Here is an 18,605-nt window from a genome sequence, read left to right as displayed (position 1 = left end):
TAGTGTTCAGACAAGTGCATCTTCATTGGTTGTTATAAAAAAAACATGTTATTAAGAGGGTTACTTAAGCTCATTGGGTAATTGTCGACCTGAAATGGCTTGTAGTCGACCGGGGGCGACTAGAAGCCGATTCTAATCACCCTAGGGTGACTTCAAGTCGATTCATGTCACCCTGAGGTGACTTCAAGCCGATCGGGTGATATGAATCGGCTTGAAGTCACCCCATGGTGACATGAATCAGCTTCTAGTCACCCCAGGGTGACTTAAAGCCATTTCAGGTCGACAATGACCCAATGAGCGTTACTTAAAGCTAAAGTAGTCTCCCTTGCTCGAACTGTAAAACTTCAAAACTATCGAGTATTGAACACACTACACAATACACTGTTTTAATTATATTTTATACAGATACTGTACATCAACTAGCATTCAATCAGCATCAATTGAGCAAAATAAAACAAATGAAGTCATAATAATGTTTATTTTTTTACATTATTTGCAATATCAGCACTCAACATGACATTACCAACATATCCGACATATTAACTACGACGGGAGCAATATGTTCTTACATAGTGCACTGGTTTCTTGCGCTTCTTGGAATCGGGTAAAAATGTTGGAAAAATAAATAAAGAAGTCCAAGAAACCAGTCCACTGTACCACAAATAATTTGAACTGCTGGTAAATTATGTACAGATATGAAAGTGGAATAAGTTTTCACACACATAGCAACAAATATAGAGAGGTTTATAACATGTGGCAACATTTAAACTTTTCAAAACTCAACAACGTTTAAGTACTAAAATTAATCCAAGTTCAACTTGGCCTAGGAGAGAGAGAAGTGAATGGATTGATGAATTTAATCCTGGATAAATGGTAAAATTCTTTAACATGAATTCCACGTTATTGCACTTTTTTCTGTCCGCTTGATTCCATCTACTTATCATCCTCAAAAATATTTCTGGAAACATAACAATGGAAATTTTTCACTAGTACACAAAGACAAGTTTTACAGAACTGTATATTGTATGCACGTGTGCGCAAGTAAAACCTTGACACTTCAGATGGATAAAGAGTGGTTTCAAAATCGCCTATACGGTTTGCACACCAAAGTTATGAACAATTATGCTGGGAATAATTAACGCAAGAGGAACAAATCACAGTCAGGTAACACAATATTATCTAACATGACCCCCCATTTTATTAGAACTAATCACAGACTTGTCCTTCAGTTGTAACACAATCAAAATAATAAATGAAGACTGTACATCTTCTATTGAGAAAAAATTGGGAAGCCTTAATGAAACCAAAACGTTTTACAAATAGAGCATGCATTGAAGGCAAAAATAACTTGACATCTTGTACAAGGAATCACGAAGCCCTAGACCAAATGATAGTAAATAGAAGAAATATAAGAACTTTTCTGGAATTTTTAACAGATACAAAGTTTAGTATAAAAGAGTGCAGACTATGTTTAGATATGTTGAAACAACAGCAGACACTCATTCAATATTGCATTCTGGTCACACATAAAACAAGACGAACAAACTACAATAGACAACATAACACCACGATGAAGAGAACATCGTGAAACATGCTGTACATAAATGTAACAATGACTTTCTGGGGGAAATAATCAACAAAATATATTCAAATAGTATCCAAAATCAATGAATAGCGAAATATTTATAAAATGACCTCTTGAAAAAAGATATCTGTTATGTACAATGTTAACTATAAAATAACTTTAATGAATTATTTTAACAACATCCTATTCACACTGTCACACTGCTCGACACTTTGTTCATTGTTTGAGAACACATAAACAAAACCAGGGGAAAATCTCTAGTTATAATCAAGGATATATTACATTATGAAACAAATTCTATCTTCCATAAATAACTAAATGTTTGTACAAAGAATGATAATGAAAACACTTAAGTTTTGGTTTTTTATCGTGTAGCACACTTCAACACATGAATACGGTTGCTTTCAAGCCCTGCTATAATGTTTCGACAAACCGCGATAATTGATCCTGTGGTTGTAACTGACTCACTTCATTGTCCTGTGAAAGCGAGTGCACCATATCAAGGCCTGGGTTCTGAACTTGAGGCACAGAATTGTGAGATTGTAACTGGGATAGCATCACTGAATCCGATGTCATTTGATTATAGTCTTGGCCATGCATGCCAGGGTGGGGCGATTGGTTCGGAGGTATGTGATGCGGCGACATCTGGGGTTGCCTAGGAGACGGATTGAGCTGTTGTCGCGGTGATGGTGTGGGCTGGGGTGAGCGCACTGTCTGGTGCAGGGTGGAGGAGGGGGGTGAGCGCACCTGCTGCATGATGTTGGAGGTCTGCTGGGACAGCATCTGAGGATTGACAGGCTGGCCCCCGGCCATCTGCTGCTTGAGATGCTGCTGGACCTGGTGGATCATCTGGTGGTTTTGGTTCTGGAACTGCATGCCGTCCCCCTGGAACCTCTGCTGCTGCCCGTATTGGGACATTTGCGTTCGTTGTGGGTTAAACGGAGGTGGCGGCGCGTTGAAGTGGCCCATATGTTGCTGTTGGGGCTGCCCCATCTGTTGCTGCTGTGGTGGCTGCCCCATCTGCTGTTGCTGTGGCCGCATCCTCTGCTGCCACAGCATGTCATGTTGGGGCTGACTGAGGGCCTGGTTCTGCTGCATGCCAGCCATTGCCTGCATCTGAGGGTTGTTCGGCCGCGGCTGCATCGGGCCTGGAGCCATACCACCAGCTCCCTGCACTGGTGGATTCCTCTGCTTAATGAAAGCTGCCATCAACTGAGGATATGATTTCAGAATCTGTATAACCTGCTGCTGCTGCTGAGGGGATGTCGGAGATTTCAAAGTACGCATCAACTGCTCCAGTGCCTCATTGGGTGCCCCCTGGCCAGGCGGTCTCTGATTCATTGGCTGAGCCCTGTTCTGGTTCATGACAGTATTCATGCCAGGTACGCCATCTGTCATGCCCACCATGCCTTGGTTCTGGACAGGCATGCGGGGCTGCTGCATAGCTCTCATCTGACCCATGTTGGGAGCATTTTGCTGCTGCTGCTGCTGGAAGTTCTGGGGCAAGGTGGACTGAGGCATGGTCTGGGGCACTGGCTGTGGTATCTGCTGAGTGGGCTGGGGCCACTGCTGAGGAATGCTGACCTGAGGCTGGGGTTTGCCCCCCGTCGTGACCTGTGGTGGAGGCATGGTGCTTCCACCCATGTTCTTGCCTTTACCCATGCTGCCAGCCTGTCTCTGTGCGGCCTCCTGGGCCTGTCTAGCTGCCTGCATGGCTGCGGGGGGAGGCCCGCCTGTACCCTTACCACCTCCTGCAGCAGGAATGGCCGGTGTTGGGCTTGTCTGGCTTACAACAGGGGCAGGATTGGAGTTTCTTTGCATTGAAGCCATGCGTCTTCTCATGAGTTGCGCCTGATGTAGCCTCTGTTGCAACTCTTGCTGACGCAACTTTTGCTTGATTTGCTGGCAAAATGGCACTTGACACTTCTGTTCATTACACTGTTTTGCATGATAGCAACACAATGCAATCAGCTGCTTACAGATAGGACACCCAGAGTTTGTCTTTCTCCTACACATTCTTGTATGCGCCACAACACGTTTCATTTTATTACAGCTAGGCAGCCTGCAGTTGGCATCCTTACAACCACAAGCATGAACCAGCGACTGAATACACCGCTGAATAGACTGTTTGCGATTCTCTTGAGGATCTTGCTTGTCACCACCGGAAGACCCATCATCCAGGTCGAGACCCAGCCGGTCCATCTTGTGATTATGGCCATCTTTTTGGTAACAGTTGTTGCACAAGTCAAAGTCCTGAAATAGTAGACACACCAGGTTAAGAAACTAAAAAACCCAAATTGAACATCACTTTCACCAGTCATTTGTGATAATTGATGTGTTGTTAGCAAAGATATCTTGATTTACAATGATCTAATTACATAAAAAAAGATTAAGATACATCACTAGGTTTTAATTTTTTTTTTACTAGTTGTCATACATAATAATATTTGGGTCCACAGCTTTATCATTTGATTTCAATATACAAAACTTGTGCTAGTATTAATACAGATGCCACCATAATCAGATACCATAGAAAGCAAACTTATAAAAGTATAACAATAAGGCGTACTTTGGTGAAACGTACCGTGCAGACGGAACAGTGCCATCGCGTCTCCACCTGTGCCTCGCAGTTGTTGCAGGTGTACACGAAGCTTTCCTTTCCCTGATTATGCAGCTCATAGAGCAGAGCTATGGAGGAGAACTTGGCTCTCCGCAGTGACGAGAACTCGTAGTGCTTGTCCCGCGCCAGGGTGAGCAGGTTGTCACGGCCATCCATCAGCTCACAGCTCATGTGAGGGTCAGGGTCATGGATGGGCGGCAGATTGGCAGCAGCCTGCTGAGTGGTCAGCCGAATCACAAAGAATACCTACAACAACAATGCAGTCAGCAATACAGAGCTTAACACAGCATGAGTATTTTATAAGGTTTCTTATTTGCATATTTTTGTTTGATGTTATTTTACCAATCATGAACATGTCCATTTTAATTAAAGAATTTCTTTGATAAATGGAATTTTAAATCCCTAATTTTATAATAAACTCATAACTTGTCGTTTAACAATTGAGAGCATACTTTGGGTTGCTTGCTTAAATGCCCATTATAACAGTATAATGACAGTATCATGGAAGTTATGGCCACATAAATATTGATATCGTATAGGGTGGAAGTTGGAATACAAATATTAGCCATATACTCCATCAGAATGAAAGTTGATATTGCATGGAGAATGTCTTTGCTACTGACCTCTTTATGTTTTTCCATGGTAGAGTATAGTTTTTGAGTGAGATCATTTCCACCAGCTGGAAGATTGAGTTTCTTGCAGTTCGCCTTCCTTTGGCTGTTCTTGTTCTTGTTGTTCTTTTTCTTCTGACTTTTCCCTTTCTTTTTCCCGTGAGCATCCTGCACAATAGAGCAGGTAATGTTTATTTAACAGACAAGTGTAAGCTGAGCTAATATATTTATACATTTTTGTTTATTTAGTACATAAATATTTATATTAGTATATGTTTTTTAAGTCAATGTGTTTGATGATGCATTGAATACAATTTTACCAAAATCTAACATGTTAAATAATTAAAGCAATAAATACCTCAATAACTTTGCATATAAAAGATGCACATTTAAAAATACATAAAAACACATACTCCTATTAATCATATACTATATATTCTCTTATACATTTCCCACACAATCCCAAATGCCTTTTTTTTAAAATCTAAATTAATGCCCATCAATACTTATAAATGCAGGAGGAAAATCAGTCCTGCTTTTGCAAATTTTACAAAACGTGTGAGAAATGTGAAGGTAAGAGTATATGGTACACGAGTGCCACTGCCTGCCTGCTGTCCTACCGATGGTTGACTACCCACCACGATGGTCGTCTCCTCTCCCTCATCTGCCCCTGTGGAGCCATCAGCCTCCGCTGCGAGGGCCTCGGCCTCCTCCCGACGACGCTTCTCCTCCTCCTCCTGGCCCTGCTCCTTAATCACATCCTCCAGCACGTTGGGCCAGAAGTCACCCTCAAAGTAGGGCAGGTCTGTCACCTTGCTAACATTGTTCTCTATCGAGTCTTTGTATATATCCTGAAACAATACAAGGCTTGCCATAGTTTTGTACATATAATATGTACCTCAAAACATTAATTATGTGATGTCAGTATCTGACCACTTAAATATTCATTCTGACCTTCATATTTCCAACTAGGGTTGACTGCACATAAATTGACTGTGAGTTGTCAAAATAACTGAAATCCCACCACATGTGTTCTAGTATTAACAGATCTTATTCAAACAAAACTTTGTAACAGTTAAAAATGTTAGTAAGCAGGACAGTTTTGACCTCTATTACAAGTCTATAAATAACATAAACAGGTCATTTAATGTTTATTTTTTCAGCAGGTAGGATAGTTTAAATATGTTAACAAGAAAAACAAGAAACCGTCGGAGACGGGTGATGCTCCCCAATGTTTTTTTTTGTCACAATATTGCACTATATATTCAGATAAAAGGAAACCTAGTAGTTGGGGGGGACAAGAATTGCACTATATGCACAGTTTATAGAAAATTTCAAAGGGCCATAACTCTGTGAAAAATCATCCGACCAGAACCGGCTGATAATATGCACATCTCCTCTTGGTAGTGAAGCTTCTTTTAAAGTTTAATTGAATTTAGGTCATTAATTGCTGAGAAATAGCCCGGACAAAAATTGTGCACGGACGGACGGACACACGGAAAGACGAAGCGGCGACTTTATGCTCCCTTCAAACATTTTGGGGGAGCATAATAAAACTTAAGCAGCTTACCTTATAGTCTATAACAATTCGTTCAATAAGAGCCTTATCCAGCATCTTCTTGTACCATTCCTGCAGCCTCTTGGGTTTGGGAATCTTCTGCTCGGGTGGGTGACAGTGGAAGATGTAATCATCTCCCTCACTGGGTGGGCAAGCCCAGATGTGAGCCCACACGTAGCCCATTGACTTCGCATACTCCAGGTAGCCAATAAGAAGCTCATGGTATACTGCTGTACGCAGTTGTCGCGGTTGAAAGAAGTGCACACTGTCCAGATAGGAGATGTACACCCGCCTACAGGCAAATAACAATACATGGTGACCTACTTAGTCCCACTTACAGTACATTCAAAACCACCAACAGTGTTCATAGACAGACCAATGAAAAAACAAGGGCTGTTTGTAAAACATGCATGCCCCCCATATGGGCTCTAAGTTGAAGTGACAGCCATTTTGTAAATATGTTTTTTGTCACTGTGACCTTGACCTTTGACCTAGTGACCTGAAAATCAATAGGGGTCATCTGCGAGTCATGATCAATGTACCTATGAAGTTTCATGATCCTAGCCATAAGCTTTCCTGAGTTATCATCAGGAAACCATTTTACTATTTCGGGTCACTGTGACCTTGACCTTTGACCTAGTGACCTGAAAATCAATAGGGGTCATCTGCCAGTCATGATCAATGTACCTATCAAGTTTCATGATCCTAGGCATAAGCGTTCTTGAGTTATCATCCGGAAACCATTTTACTATTTCGGGTCACCGTGACCTTGACCTTTGACCTAGTGACCTGAAAATCAATAGGGGTCATCTGCTAGTCATGATCAATCTACCTATCAAGTTTCATGATCCTAGGCATAAGGGTTCTTGAATTATCATCCGGAAACCATTTTACTATTTCGGGTCACCGTGACCTTGACCTTTGACCTAGTGACCTGAAAATCAATAGGGGTCATCTGCTAGTCATGATCAATCTACCTATGAAGTTTCATGATCCTAGGCATAAGCGTTCTTGAATTATCATCCGGAAACCATTTTTCTATTTCGGGTCACAGTGACCTTGACCTTTGACCTAGTGACATCAAAATCAATAGGGGTCATCTGTGAGTCATGATCAATGTACCTATGAAGTTTCATGATCCTAGGCCTAAGCGTTCTTGAGTTATCGTCTGACAACCACCTGGTGGACGGACCGACCGACCGACCGACATGAGCAAAGCAATATACCCCCTCTTCTTCGAAGGGGGGCATAACAACAGCATTAAAATGCTGCAAACATTAATTTCATAATTAATTTTTGTTGATGAAGCATATGTGGATAAAATAAATCATATTTCCACTGTATTTCCAAATCGTTCAGAGAGGAAAATAAGTCTATTAGCTTTTTTCACAAAGTTCACTAAACCAATCAATCTCAAACTCAAACTAATTTGGTAAAATGTTAGCAATTTCTAATTATAATTTGCTTTCATTTGAAATAACCAAACATCTTGGTTGAAGCATAATAAATTGATACTCAATACAATTGCTATTGTACCTTGTGTTAGGAAATGGACACTCAGAGCCATATTCCTGCACATGCATGCCAAAAAAGCAGACATCCACTCCATCTATCTCCTCAAACACAAACATGGACTTTGCTTTGAAGTTAAACGTCTCCGGAAATTCACCATTGTCCACAAACCTGCACATGAGAAGCAAATTTTGCTTTTTTTTCTCATAAGGATATGGAAAAATCGTGTAAACTTTGACAGGGCAAAGAAGTCATATATCAAAGAAAATGGTCTGAATTTTACAAACAAATTTTTTCATTCACAAGACTCCACAAAGAATGCATTTTAATTGCACATAGTTTTTTGGTTGCCACAAAACACAATGTATTAAAGTGATTACTAGTAATATAGAATAATTATGGTGTTAAATGTATAACACTTACTTATCAATTCTAAAAGTGATTCACAAGGAATTTTGGACTAATAAATATCGCAAAAAAAAACGTGATACATACTTGGCTTTCATTTCTGGCCGCACCTCACAAACTTTGTCTAAACAAGATAGCACTTTAATAAAAACTTCACCAGCACCGGCATCTTTCTTCTTTAAGAAGGTGTTGATACGATTCTCCAAATAGTTTCCCAGCTTGGAGCCAGGCAACCCTGTTTAAGAGAAAACAATAATTTCAGATTTCTGTCCCCTTTTTGTTTAATGCTTGGTCTTGAAACGACAATTGTAAGTCACCACAAACAATGCACTAAAACTGACTTATTATACATCTTTTATTTTATATCAAGTGGAAAGTAACATGACATGTGTCCATATAGCACAGATTGCCCCACATTCCACCTTTTTCTTAAAACTCAGGTTACTTCAAAAACAAGTTGCTTATGGCCAACGTTCAACTATAAGTTTTGTAACTTATTTAAAAATTGCATAATAAATGACACAGTTCTTTTTTTCTGCGTTTTTTTTGCCCATTTTTAGTTAACCACACTTTTACGGGTATAATGACCTTTTTGAATAGACTTCTCCATATTCTCTTTGTTTTTACAAATTATATGTTTAAATCAAACACATTCTTTTCCATTTAAAGCATACACTAGACCATCTCTTCACAATTTCAATTATTTTACTTACTTTTTGCAGAATATTTGTTTTCTTTCCGTTTCGCGCCTTTTGCTTTCAAGCAGTTTTCACAGACAAACCTACAATACAAACAAGGGCTGTTTGTAAAACATGCATGCCCCCCATATAGGCTCTAGGTTGTAGTGACAGCCATTGTGTGAATATGTTTTTTGTCACTGTGACCTTGACCTTTGACCTAGTGACCTGAAAATCAATAGGGGTCATCTGCGAGTCCTGATCAATCTACCTATCAAGTTTCATGATCCTAGGCATAAGCGTTCTTCAGTTATCATCCGGAAACCATTTTACTATTTTGGGTCACCATGACCTTGACCTTTGACCTAGTGACCTCAAAATCAATAGGGGTCATCTGCGAGTCATAATCAATGTACCTATGAAGTTTCATGATCCTAGCCATAAGCGTTCTTGAGTTATCATCCTGAAACCATTTTACTATTTTGGGTCACCGTGACCTTGACCTTTGACCTAGTGACCTGAAAATCAATAGGGGTCATCTGCGAGTCATGATCAATGTACCTATCAAGTTTCATGATCGTAGTCATAAGCGTTCTTCAGTTATCATCCAGAAACCATTTTACTATTTCGGGTCACTGTGACCTTGACCTTTGATATAGTTACCTGAAAATCTATAGGGGTCAACTGCGAGTCATGATCAATCTACCTATCAAGTTTCATGATCCTAGGCATAAGCGTTATTGAGTCATCATCCGGAAACCATTTAACTATTTCGGGTCACCATGACCTTGACCTAGTGACCTGAAAATCAATAGGGGTCATCTGCGAGTCATTATCAATCTACCTATCAAGTTTCATGATCCTAGGCATAAGCGTTCTTGAGTTATCATCCGGAAACCATTTTATTATTTCGGGTCACCGTGACCTTGACCATTGACCTAGTGACCTGAAAATCAATAGGGGTCATCTGCCAGTCATTATCAATCTACCTATGAAGTGTCATGATTCTAGGCATAAGTGTTCTTGAGTTATCATCCGGAAACCATTTTACTATTTCGGGTCACCGTCACCTTGACCTTTGACCTAGTGACCTGAAAATCAATAGGGGTCATCTGCCAGTCATTATCAATCTACCTATGAAGTTTCATGATTCTAGGCATAAGCCTTCTTGAGTTATCATCCGGAAACCATTTTACTTTTTCGAGTCACTGTGACCTTGACCTTTGACCTAGTGACCATAAAATCAATAGGGGTCATCTGACAGTCAGGATCAATGTATCTATGAAGTTTCATGATCCTAGGCCTAAGCGTTCTTAGTAATCATCCGGAAACCACCTGGTGGACGGACCGTACGACCGACCGACAGGAGCAAAGCAATATACCCCCTCTTCTTCGAAGGGGGGCATAAATATATGATGAAATATTTGACAGAACAATCTCAGACGGCATTGTGGTAGTGAAAACAGTGGTAACCATACTAGATATGTCCACTGGCAATTTGATGATGGTGATGATGACATCAAAGAAATGATCGACCGCTTGCTGTGTGTTTAACTTAAGTTCATGATAATCAACATAGAACTGTATATTTCAACTGTTCCAATTATTTTGCACTTTCACACATCTGAGACCCAAAGTAACTACTGTTTGTATCAGCATTTGGAAGTTTTGTGTGCTAGTTTCCTGATGTTTCAGCAAAATATGGAGTCTCTAGAGTGTTCACAAGCTTTTTAATTACTTCATCCAAACTCCTTAGCAGCAGGCTATGAAACTGACTGTACAGTAAAACAACATGCGGGGTAAGCTTTCAAACAGACCCTGAAATATTGCATTAGGTGGCAGGCTTTAACAACACAAGGCTTATTTTGAATTATTTGAATGTCACTGACATGAATTTTTGGGGATTTCTTAAAAATAACAATAATTGGTTTCAGAGTAAGTTTAATCTAAACTACTCATATAGTATATTATACATAATAACATATTAAACAAAAAATAACACTTACCCGTTGTTCCAAATGGGTTCAAAATGTAGCACACAGATTTTATGAAGTTTCCTTCCACATTCTTCACAGTCAACAAATCTGAATGAAATAACATGATTTACATTAACATAATCATAATTAAATACAAAATACTAGTTGTTATTTTATTATTATTTATTGTTAAATATATTTGGTTCCAAAAATGGGAGATAACAGTCAGTAAAATCTCAACAAAAAGATATATATACATAGAGTATATATACAGGAGATATCAGTCAGTAATTTCTCTACAAAAAGATTTATATAGTGTACCATAATTACTCTAAGTTTTCAGACACCCTCTTTTTTTAGCAAAAATAATTATTTTTCATGACTTTTATGATAATTATCGTACATACTGGTTTACGCCCATAGTTAATGTCTCTAAATTTGAGGAAGTATATTTTACAGCGCTATTCTAAAGATTTCGGCCCTGTTTTTGCTTATCTTGTGACCATTTGAGCATGGATTTGTACAACCCGATTAAGGTAATAGGACTTGACAGATGCATGCATGAGTGCAATGGACCATTACATACTGCAATTGGGTAAATAACCATGTATACCAGTAGAAAACAATGGATTCACCCTTCAGCATTTAAAACAGTTTCGTCCTATTAAGGAAGCACAATGTTTTTACATTTTGGTTTTATCATTTCAGGCAAGAGTTAGCAAAGCTGTAAAATTGTATTTATTTCGAAGCAGAAAAAGAAGATTAGATCACAATACAATTATAGTACATTGATTTATTGCTTTTATTTCAATGTCTTTATAATTTTCAGACAGCTTAATTTTTGTCTCAAAATTTTCGGACACCTGTAATTTTTAAAATGTTTTTCGCATCTAAATTTTCGGACTTTCGGAGTAATTGCAGTTTATATACAGGAAATAACGGTCAATAATTATCCTACAAATGATATACATTAACCAGAGATGTGTTTGCCAGAAACACAATGCCCCCTAATGCGCCGCTTTTTTTGTTGACCTTTGACCTTGAAGGATGACCTTGACCTTTCACCACTCAAAATGTGCAGCTCCATGAGATACACATGCATGCCAAATATCAAGTTGCTATGTTCAATATTTCAAAAGTTATTATAAAACTTTACTGTAAGGTTAAAGTTTTGGGACAGAATGACAGACAGACAGGCAAAAAAACAATATGCCCCCGATCATTCGATCCGGGGGCATAAAAAAATTATGAACATGAATTGATTCTTTTTACTTACGGTTCCATTTCCAGCAAGTCATTCTTCATCTTTTCAAAATGACTTTTTGGTACTTTCCTGTTAACAGAATAAGCAAGTATATAGACAGGTAGTGAGTGCAACAGTAGGGATAATATATGAAGTGATTTAGCTGAAACTTAACGACAGGGGGAATGCAGCCAGGGGCGGGCTCTTCCATGTTAATGACCTTACTTTTAAAATAATGGGCCCTTCAATTTTTATTCCCAAACCTTTTTCATACCTGTTGCATTTGTCAATGTTCCTCTGAATACAGACACACCTAACACATATTAATTATCTATGGATGCTAAAATATATGAGTACTTAATGGAAAATGCAACATTTTAAGAAACTATCAATGTACAAGTTTATTATACCATGATTATTTACAAAAGAGATTGCATTGCCCTGCCTCTTTCAAGCCCCCTCCACCCCTTCGCCATTTTATATTTTAAAGCTTTTCTTACTAAACATAAATCCAACTTCTTAGAAACAAGTTCCCACAAGTTTGATGGTCATTAGCATAGCCGCTATATTTTAAAGATTTGTATTTTTCCACTTTCAGTCAGAGAATGGCTATATTCTGTTCTTTAGTATATCTGTGCTTGAAACGTTCTGTGACAGTGATCCACTTACTCAATGGGTTGTGAAGGGTCGTCCATAAGATCTACAATGTCTCCCGGAATGTCAAGGAAACACTTTTCGCAGTAGGTGTATCTATCGGAGAGAAGCGTACTTGACCTGTTGGAGACAAGGCAAGAAAAGAATGAGGATCTGGTTTAGACAAAGAGACAGCAATAAACAATAATCGCATGCCAACATATTAGGGGGTAATAACACATTAGGCACTTTTGACTTACGAAAAATATGTTTGAACAACAAAAATGATAATCTTGACATATCAAGGCAATTTTCCCTTGAGACCATTTTTGGTAGGAGAAGCCCAATTGTAAATGTGCAACACTAATCATGTAAATGTTGGCTCATATAATTAATATAACAAGAACAAAATCAAAATTGCTGTCAACTACTTTGTACTAAAAGACATTTCAAATTTATACCATCAGGGTTGTCATTATTCACCGATTGCCGATTGAATTCATGGGTTAAAATCGCCAGAAAATCGGTTGTTTTTCCCAAATTGCGATCGGAAGTTTTGATCACGCAAACCGACAAAAAATGACGAGGAATAACCATAGTATAGTAGAGAGACGCCTGGTCTTTCAGTCAGTCCATTAACTCCGCCTAAGAGGTACTGTTTTCAATGAATTTCTCAGGAGTGGCCAATATTGATTTTTCCAGCTGTCAATCAAATTCTTCTTGGTAAGCACGTCAACCAATCAGTGCTCAGGCACCCGAATACACGCCGACCCCACGTGAAACTGTATCAAATAGCTGTACATTTCACAGATTATTACTGACCGTATCTCAACGAATGTAGCACTGTAGAGACTTTAGAGAAAAGGTTTCCACATATTAAAACAAGCTCTTCGATTTTCTACCAAAATAAAAGATATAAGCGACCTCTGCTCTACAAAGTTGTTATTCAGCATCTAAATTTAAAAGTCCACGCTTTCCCCGAGGAAGAATGACGTGATGTTATACATGAAGTCTAATTTTGGCATGATTTTCATTAGTACATGAAAACACGAGAAATGTGTCTCTGTTGCTGGAATTTTCTTAATTTTCCGTGAATAATGAAATCTGTAAATGATTTCGGATAACACATTTAATTATACGCATTTGAAAATACTTCAATTAAATAATGCATTTTGTTATACAAATGGTCATAACACATAATGTAATAAGTAGGTTAATAAAGTGTTTTGAGATTGCCAAACTATGCATACATATAGGTCTACATGCACGAATGACCTGACAAGTTATATCACGATCCGGAATGAAAAGTACTCGGTAAAATTTAAAGAAAGACACGTTTTTATTCTCAGAAATTAACTTTAACTTTCGCAAGCTTTTCTGAAAGGAGGTACAAGTAACAGTTTAGATTGAGTCGTTGATTTGTCGTAATTACTAAATATAAATGGTTCTCAATGCTCTCAAATCGCGTCACGTGATTCACGCATGTTCAATGGAAATTCCCCAATCCCACAATTCAATTTGTATATGCAAGTGCGTTAAATGGCGGACGACATTCATCGTCAATATTGGCCGTAATTTGGTTTTGAAAAAAAAGAAATCGTAATAATACTGGATTATCGGGTAATGGATAGAATTGGAACATGCAAAGATCTATCAATATAATATGTTTTTACATTGTACAGTATAATAAAAATGTGAAAATCTTAAAATTTTCTATTCTTTTTAGACCTTATTTTAACTTTTTATGCTCTGAGAATAGCAGTATTTTGTCCCTAAAATGTCTAGAATTCGTTTTCGGTCGGGGGGGCTTTGCCCCCCTGATCTCCCTACAAGGGCCTTGACCCTCGGCCGAATTGGTTACTTTTTCAAAATAATCCTTGTTTACAATCATAATGACAACCCTGACCATACTATTAATAATCCACATAGCAACAAGAGCACCGCATAGTGGGTGCCACGCTCCGCTACGGGTGCAATTTTGAATAAATGAAAGCGTGACAGAATTTTTTTTGTTTTTTGTTTTAGAGGTCACAATGACCTTGACCTTTGACCTAGTGACCCCAAAAGAGGTTTTGTGTGTAGAACTCATCAAGGTGCATCTACATATGAAGTTTCAAAGTTGTAGGTGGAAGCACTTTGATTTTAGAGCCAATGTTAAGGTTTTAGCACGACGCGGACGTCAGACGACGAGCTGGCTAAGACAATACCTCTGGTTTTCTCTGAAAACGTCGAACTAAAAAAATGACATAAGGAATCTTGCTGGTACCCAGGTTCTTACTTATTTTGGTAGGAGAAGTACACAGCCTCTCTAGGAATCGTACACAGCTGCTTGCCATAGCAACAGAGCACCTGCGGACTGAAGGACTGCTTGATGCCACAACAGTAGCCCAGGGATTGCATCACACTGTTGATTTCTTGCTCAAAAACCTCAGATAACTGAAAAAACGAACCAACATTTACATGAAACAATCTGGACTTGTATCCATGGTAACGGAATGCTAAAAGAGTTATAATTTAGCAAATCATAAATTAACAGAGCAAAACATGGCAAGTTAAACAAGAGCACCGCATAACGGGTGCCACGCTCGGCTACGGGTGCAGTTATGAATAAATTAAAGCTTGTCAGAATTTTTTTTTTAAAGGTCACAGTGACTTTGACCTTTGACCTAGTGACCCCAAAATGGGTGTGGCGTGTAGAGCTCATCAAGGTGCATCTACATATGAAGTTTCAAAGTTGTAGGTGGAAGCAATTTGATTTTAGAGCCAATGTTCAAAACCTTTACAAAATGTTAAGGTTTTAGCACGATGCGGACAGCGGACGTCAAACAACACAACGAGCTGGCTTTCACAATACCTCGGGTTTTCTCCGAAAAAGCCGAGCTAAAAATATCCTAAATCTGATTTGTTATTACATAAGTGATGGTGATGTTAAAGCTCCTCTGAAACGATAGTGCCAGGAAATAATATTGTACGTGCCAGGAAATAATATTGTACATCACAATAAGCAGCACCATGTAAAATAATCCACTGACCACTGTATACACTTGGGTCTCAACAGTCTTTCCAATAAAGCTTCCACAAAGACTTAAATCATATCCATTTTTATTCACATTACACACCTTAGTACAGTATTTGTAGACTCGTGAGGACTTCTTATTGTAGACCCAGGCATTGTCGAACATGAGCCACACATCGTCCACATACTCCCAGGGTTCCTTGTACTGACCAGTGTCCAGTTTACGCTTTATAGTTGACAGATCCATTGGCTTTCGTACAATTTCATAGTAATCCTGGATAAAAAAACAACAACAAACATTTGGAAGGTTATAATGGCGTCAAGCAATATTGTACAAACAATTTTATCATCATTGAAACATGCTGCAATACAAAACCATTATCGAAATGAGCAAACCTTAGTTAACAATTAACCGTAATGCACCAAGCAATTCATTAAAACTAATCAACTAATTGTCCTTTGAAAGCCAAAAGTGATTATTGTTGCTTCATAATTTGTACATCACCTGGTTTTTGGATTGGCAAAAAAAAGCCCAATAAACCATAACATTGCAAAAAAGGAAACATTATTAATATGATTATAAATTTCAAATTACATTAGGTTATAAGTGCATGTTTAACTGTATTTTTAAATATATATAAAATTATAGTGTTGCTTAAATTTCTTCTAACTATAGCCAAATAAGGATAAATACCCCGCCCCCTGGCAGCCGTGATGTTCAACAGACTTGGAACTCATCCAACATATCATTAGAACAAATGTTCTGACCAAGTTTAAAGAAGGTTGGACTATACATGTGACTTTTAGAGTTTAAGCTTTTAATATAACCATATAAGAACAAGATGCGTTTGTGAAACACAATGTCCCCCTATATGACGTTTGACTTTGAAGGATGACCCTGACCTTGTGAAGGATGACCCTGACCTTGACCTTTCACTACTCAAAATGTGCAGCTCCATGAGATGCACATGCATGCCAAATATCAAGTTGCTATCTTCAATATTGCAAAAGTATTTATAAAATAAGCAATTTGGGCTACATATATTTGACCTCTGACCTTGAAGGATGACCTTGACCTTTCACCACTCAAAATGTGCAGCTCCATGAGATACACATGCATGCCAAATATCAAGTTGCTATCTTCAATATTGCAAAAGTATTCATAAAATGAGCGATTTTGGCCATATATATTTGACCTTTGACCTTGAAGGATGACCTTGACCTTTCACCACTCAAAATGTGCAGCTTCATGAGATACACATGCATGCCAAATATGAAGTTGCTATCTTCAATATAGCAAAAGTTATTGCCATATGTTAAAGTTGGCGCAGACAGACCAACAGACAGACAGACCAACAGACAGGGCAAAAACAATATGTCCCCCACTACTATAATACACTGCAACGCCGATATATCGCGGACCGTTATATCACGCTGTCCAATATATCGCGCTTTGGCTATGGCTCCCAAAAATCCGACGAGCATGATCACTAAATGACATGTTTAAATCTGAGAATTCGCTAACTTAAGCAAAAAACCGGTTCTAGCTAGTATCAACACCCCATATTTCGCGGCTTACTATGGCACGCAGTGAAGCGTGAAAAACAGTCGATTAGTGACAATGTTGTTTACACAAGGCTGGGGTTGTTTTTAACACTTAGGAAATATCCAATTAGTGTCATTGCAAAGGTAATAATGGCAGTTTACTGGTATATAGATCTTTAAATTTCGGTACTGGTCATGAATTTCTTTGTCCTGATAAAAAGCGCGCGAAAATTGGCGTGGGTGTATTTATTTGTAAAAAAAAATTTCGTAGCCGGAACAACATTGCGATAATTTAATTTCCGTTAAAAGTTTCGTTGTAAATTTCAACAAAAGTACCGCGGTATCTCGCGAATTATGTGGCATAACATTTCCTATTAATAAAATATAATTCAAACACACGGTATCGTTACCGTTACGCTAAGGTAAATTCGAATCTATGCACAATGTATTTTGTACGTTTTTTACGGCAAGAATTTTTCATTTTAGCTGATTCGCGAGGGATTGTACATGAAAATAAAAAACATAATTTACATTTTGGTTTTTATGATAAATACACAGATACTTATGTAGTAATGAAAACGTTTATTGTATAAATGGTTTGCAATTATTACAAAACAAATATGTAGCAGCGCTGTATATAAAATGAAAACATTGGGGAAATTTGACAAGTTAACCGCAATACAATTGAGTTAGACATTTCTTGAGTTAAATCGCGCGCCGGATATATCGCGCTCGCGATCTTTGGACCCCACCAACCGCGATATATCGGCGTTGCAGTGTAGTGGGGGACATAAAAAAATACCTCACTAACTGGCAGCTACGTTTTTTAACAACCCTAGACCATTTTCAAATTCCTCCAAGATTTCATTGGGGCAAATTTCTGATTGGTTAATAAATGTGGCCTCTAGAGTGTTAACAAGGTTTTACTATAGCCATATAGGGACAAATACCCAGCCCCCTGGCGGCCAGGTTTTTAAAACAGCCAGAACATTTTTCAAATTCATACAAGATATTATTGGGACAAATCTTATGACCAAGTTTCATGAAGACCGGGAAATAAATGTGGCCTGTGAAGTTATAACAAAGCAAATATTGAAAACGACTGACGGACGAAGGACAAAAGGTGATTACAAATGTTCACCATAGAGCATGTTGTGCTCAGGAGAGCTAAACAAAATAATATCATATAACATTTTCCTTTAAATATTATAAACATTGCCC

The 18,605-nt window shown here is 38.4% G+C and overlaps 1 protein-coding gene across 1 annotated transcript in view; it reads right to left on the bottom strand.

Moving 5' to 3' along the window:
• Window positions 1-461: 461 nt before the first annotated feature.
• LOC127878378 (CREB-binding protein-like) overlaps window positions 462-18,605 on the bottom strand; it is a 55,990-nt gene continuing 37,846 nt past the window's right edge. The window contains exons 16-28 of the mRNA XM_052424903.1: window positions 15,943-16,113; window positions 15,102-15,259; window positions 12,860-12,964; window positions 12,224-12,280; window positions 10,978-11,055; window positions 9,008-9,075; window positions 8,382-8,529; window positions 7,911-8,057; window positions 6,387-6,666; window positions 5,455-5,667; window positions 4,829-4,984; window positions 4,170-4,451; window positions 462-3,838 (exon numbers count right to left, since the gene is read on the bottom strand). Of these exons, the coding sequence (XP_052280863.1) occupies window positions 2,000-3,838; window positions 4,170-4,451; window positions 4,829-4,984; window positions 5,455-5,667; window positions 6,387-6,666; window positions 7,911-8,057; window positions 8,382-8,529; window positions 9,008-9,075; window positions 10,978-11,055; window positions 12,224-12,280; window positions 12,860-12,964; window positions 15,102-15,259; window positions 15,943-16,113 (3,702 nt within the window). The 3' untranslated portion in view covers window positions 462-1,999. The remainder of the gene's footprint in view (window positions 3,839-4,169; window positions 4,452-4,828; window positions 4,985-5,454; window positions 5,668-6,386; window positions 6,667-7,910; window positions 8,058-8,381; window positions 8,530-9,007; window positions 9,076-10,977; window positions 11,056-12,223; window positions 12,281-12,859; window positions 12,965-15,101; window positions 15,260-15,942; window positions 16,114-18,605) is intronic.

Source organism: Dreissena polymorpha, chromosome 4 (assembly GCF_020536995.1).
Source record: "Dreissena polymorpha isolate Duluth1 chromosome 4, UMN_Dpol_1.0, whole genome shotgun sequence".
Taxonomy (NCBI): Eukaryota; Metazoa; Mollusca; class Bivalvia; order Myida; family Dreissenidae; genus Dreissena; species Dreissena polymorpha.
Note: the sequence above shows the minus strand (reverse complement) of the source record. Positions and strands in the feature narration are given on the sequence as shown.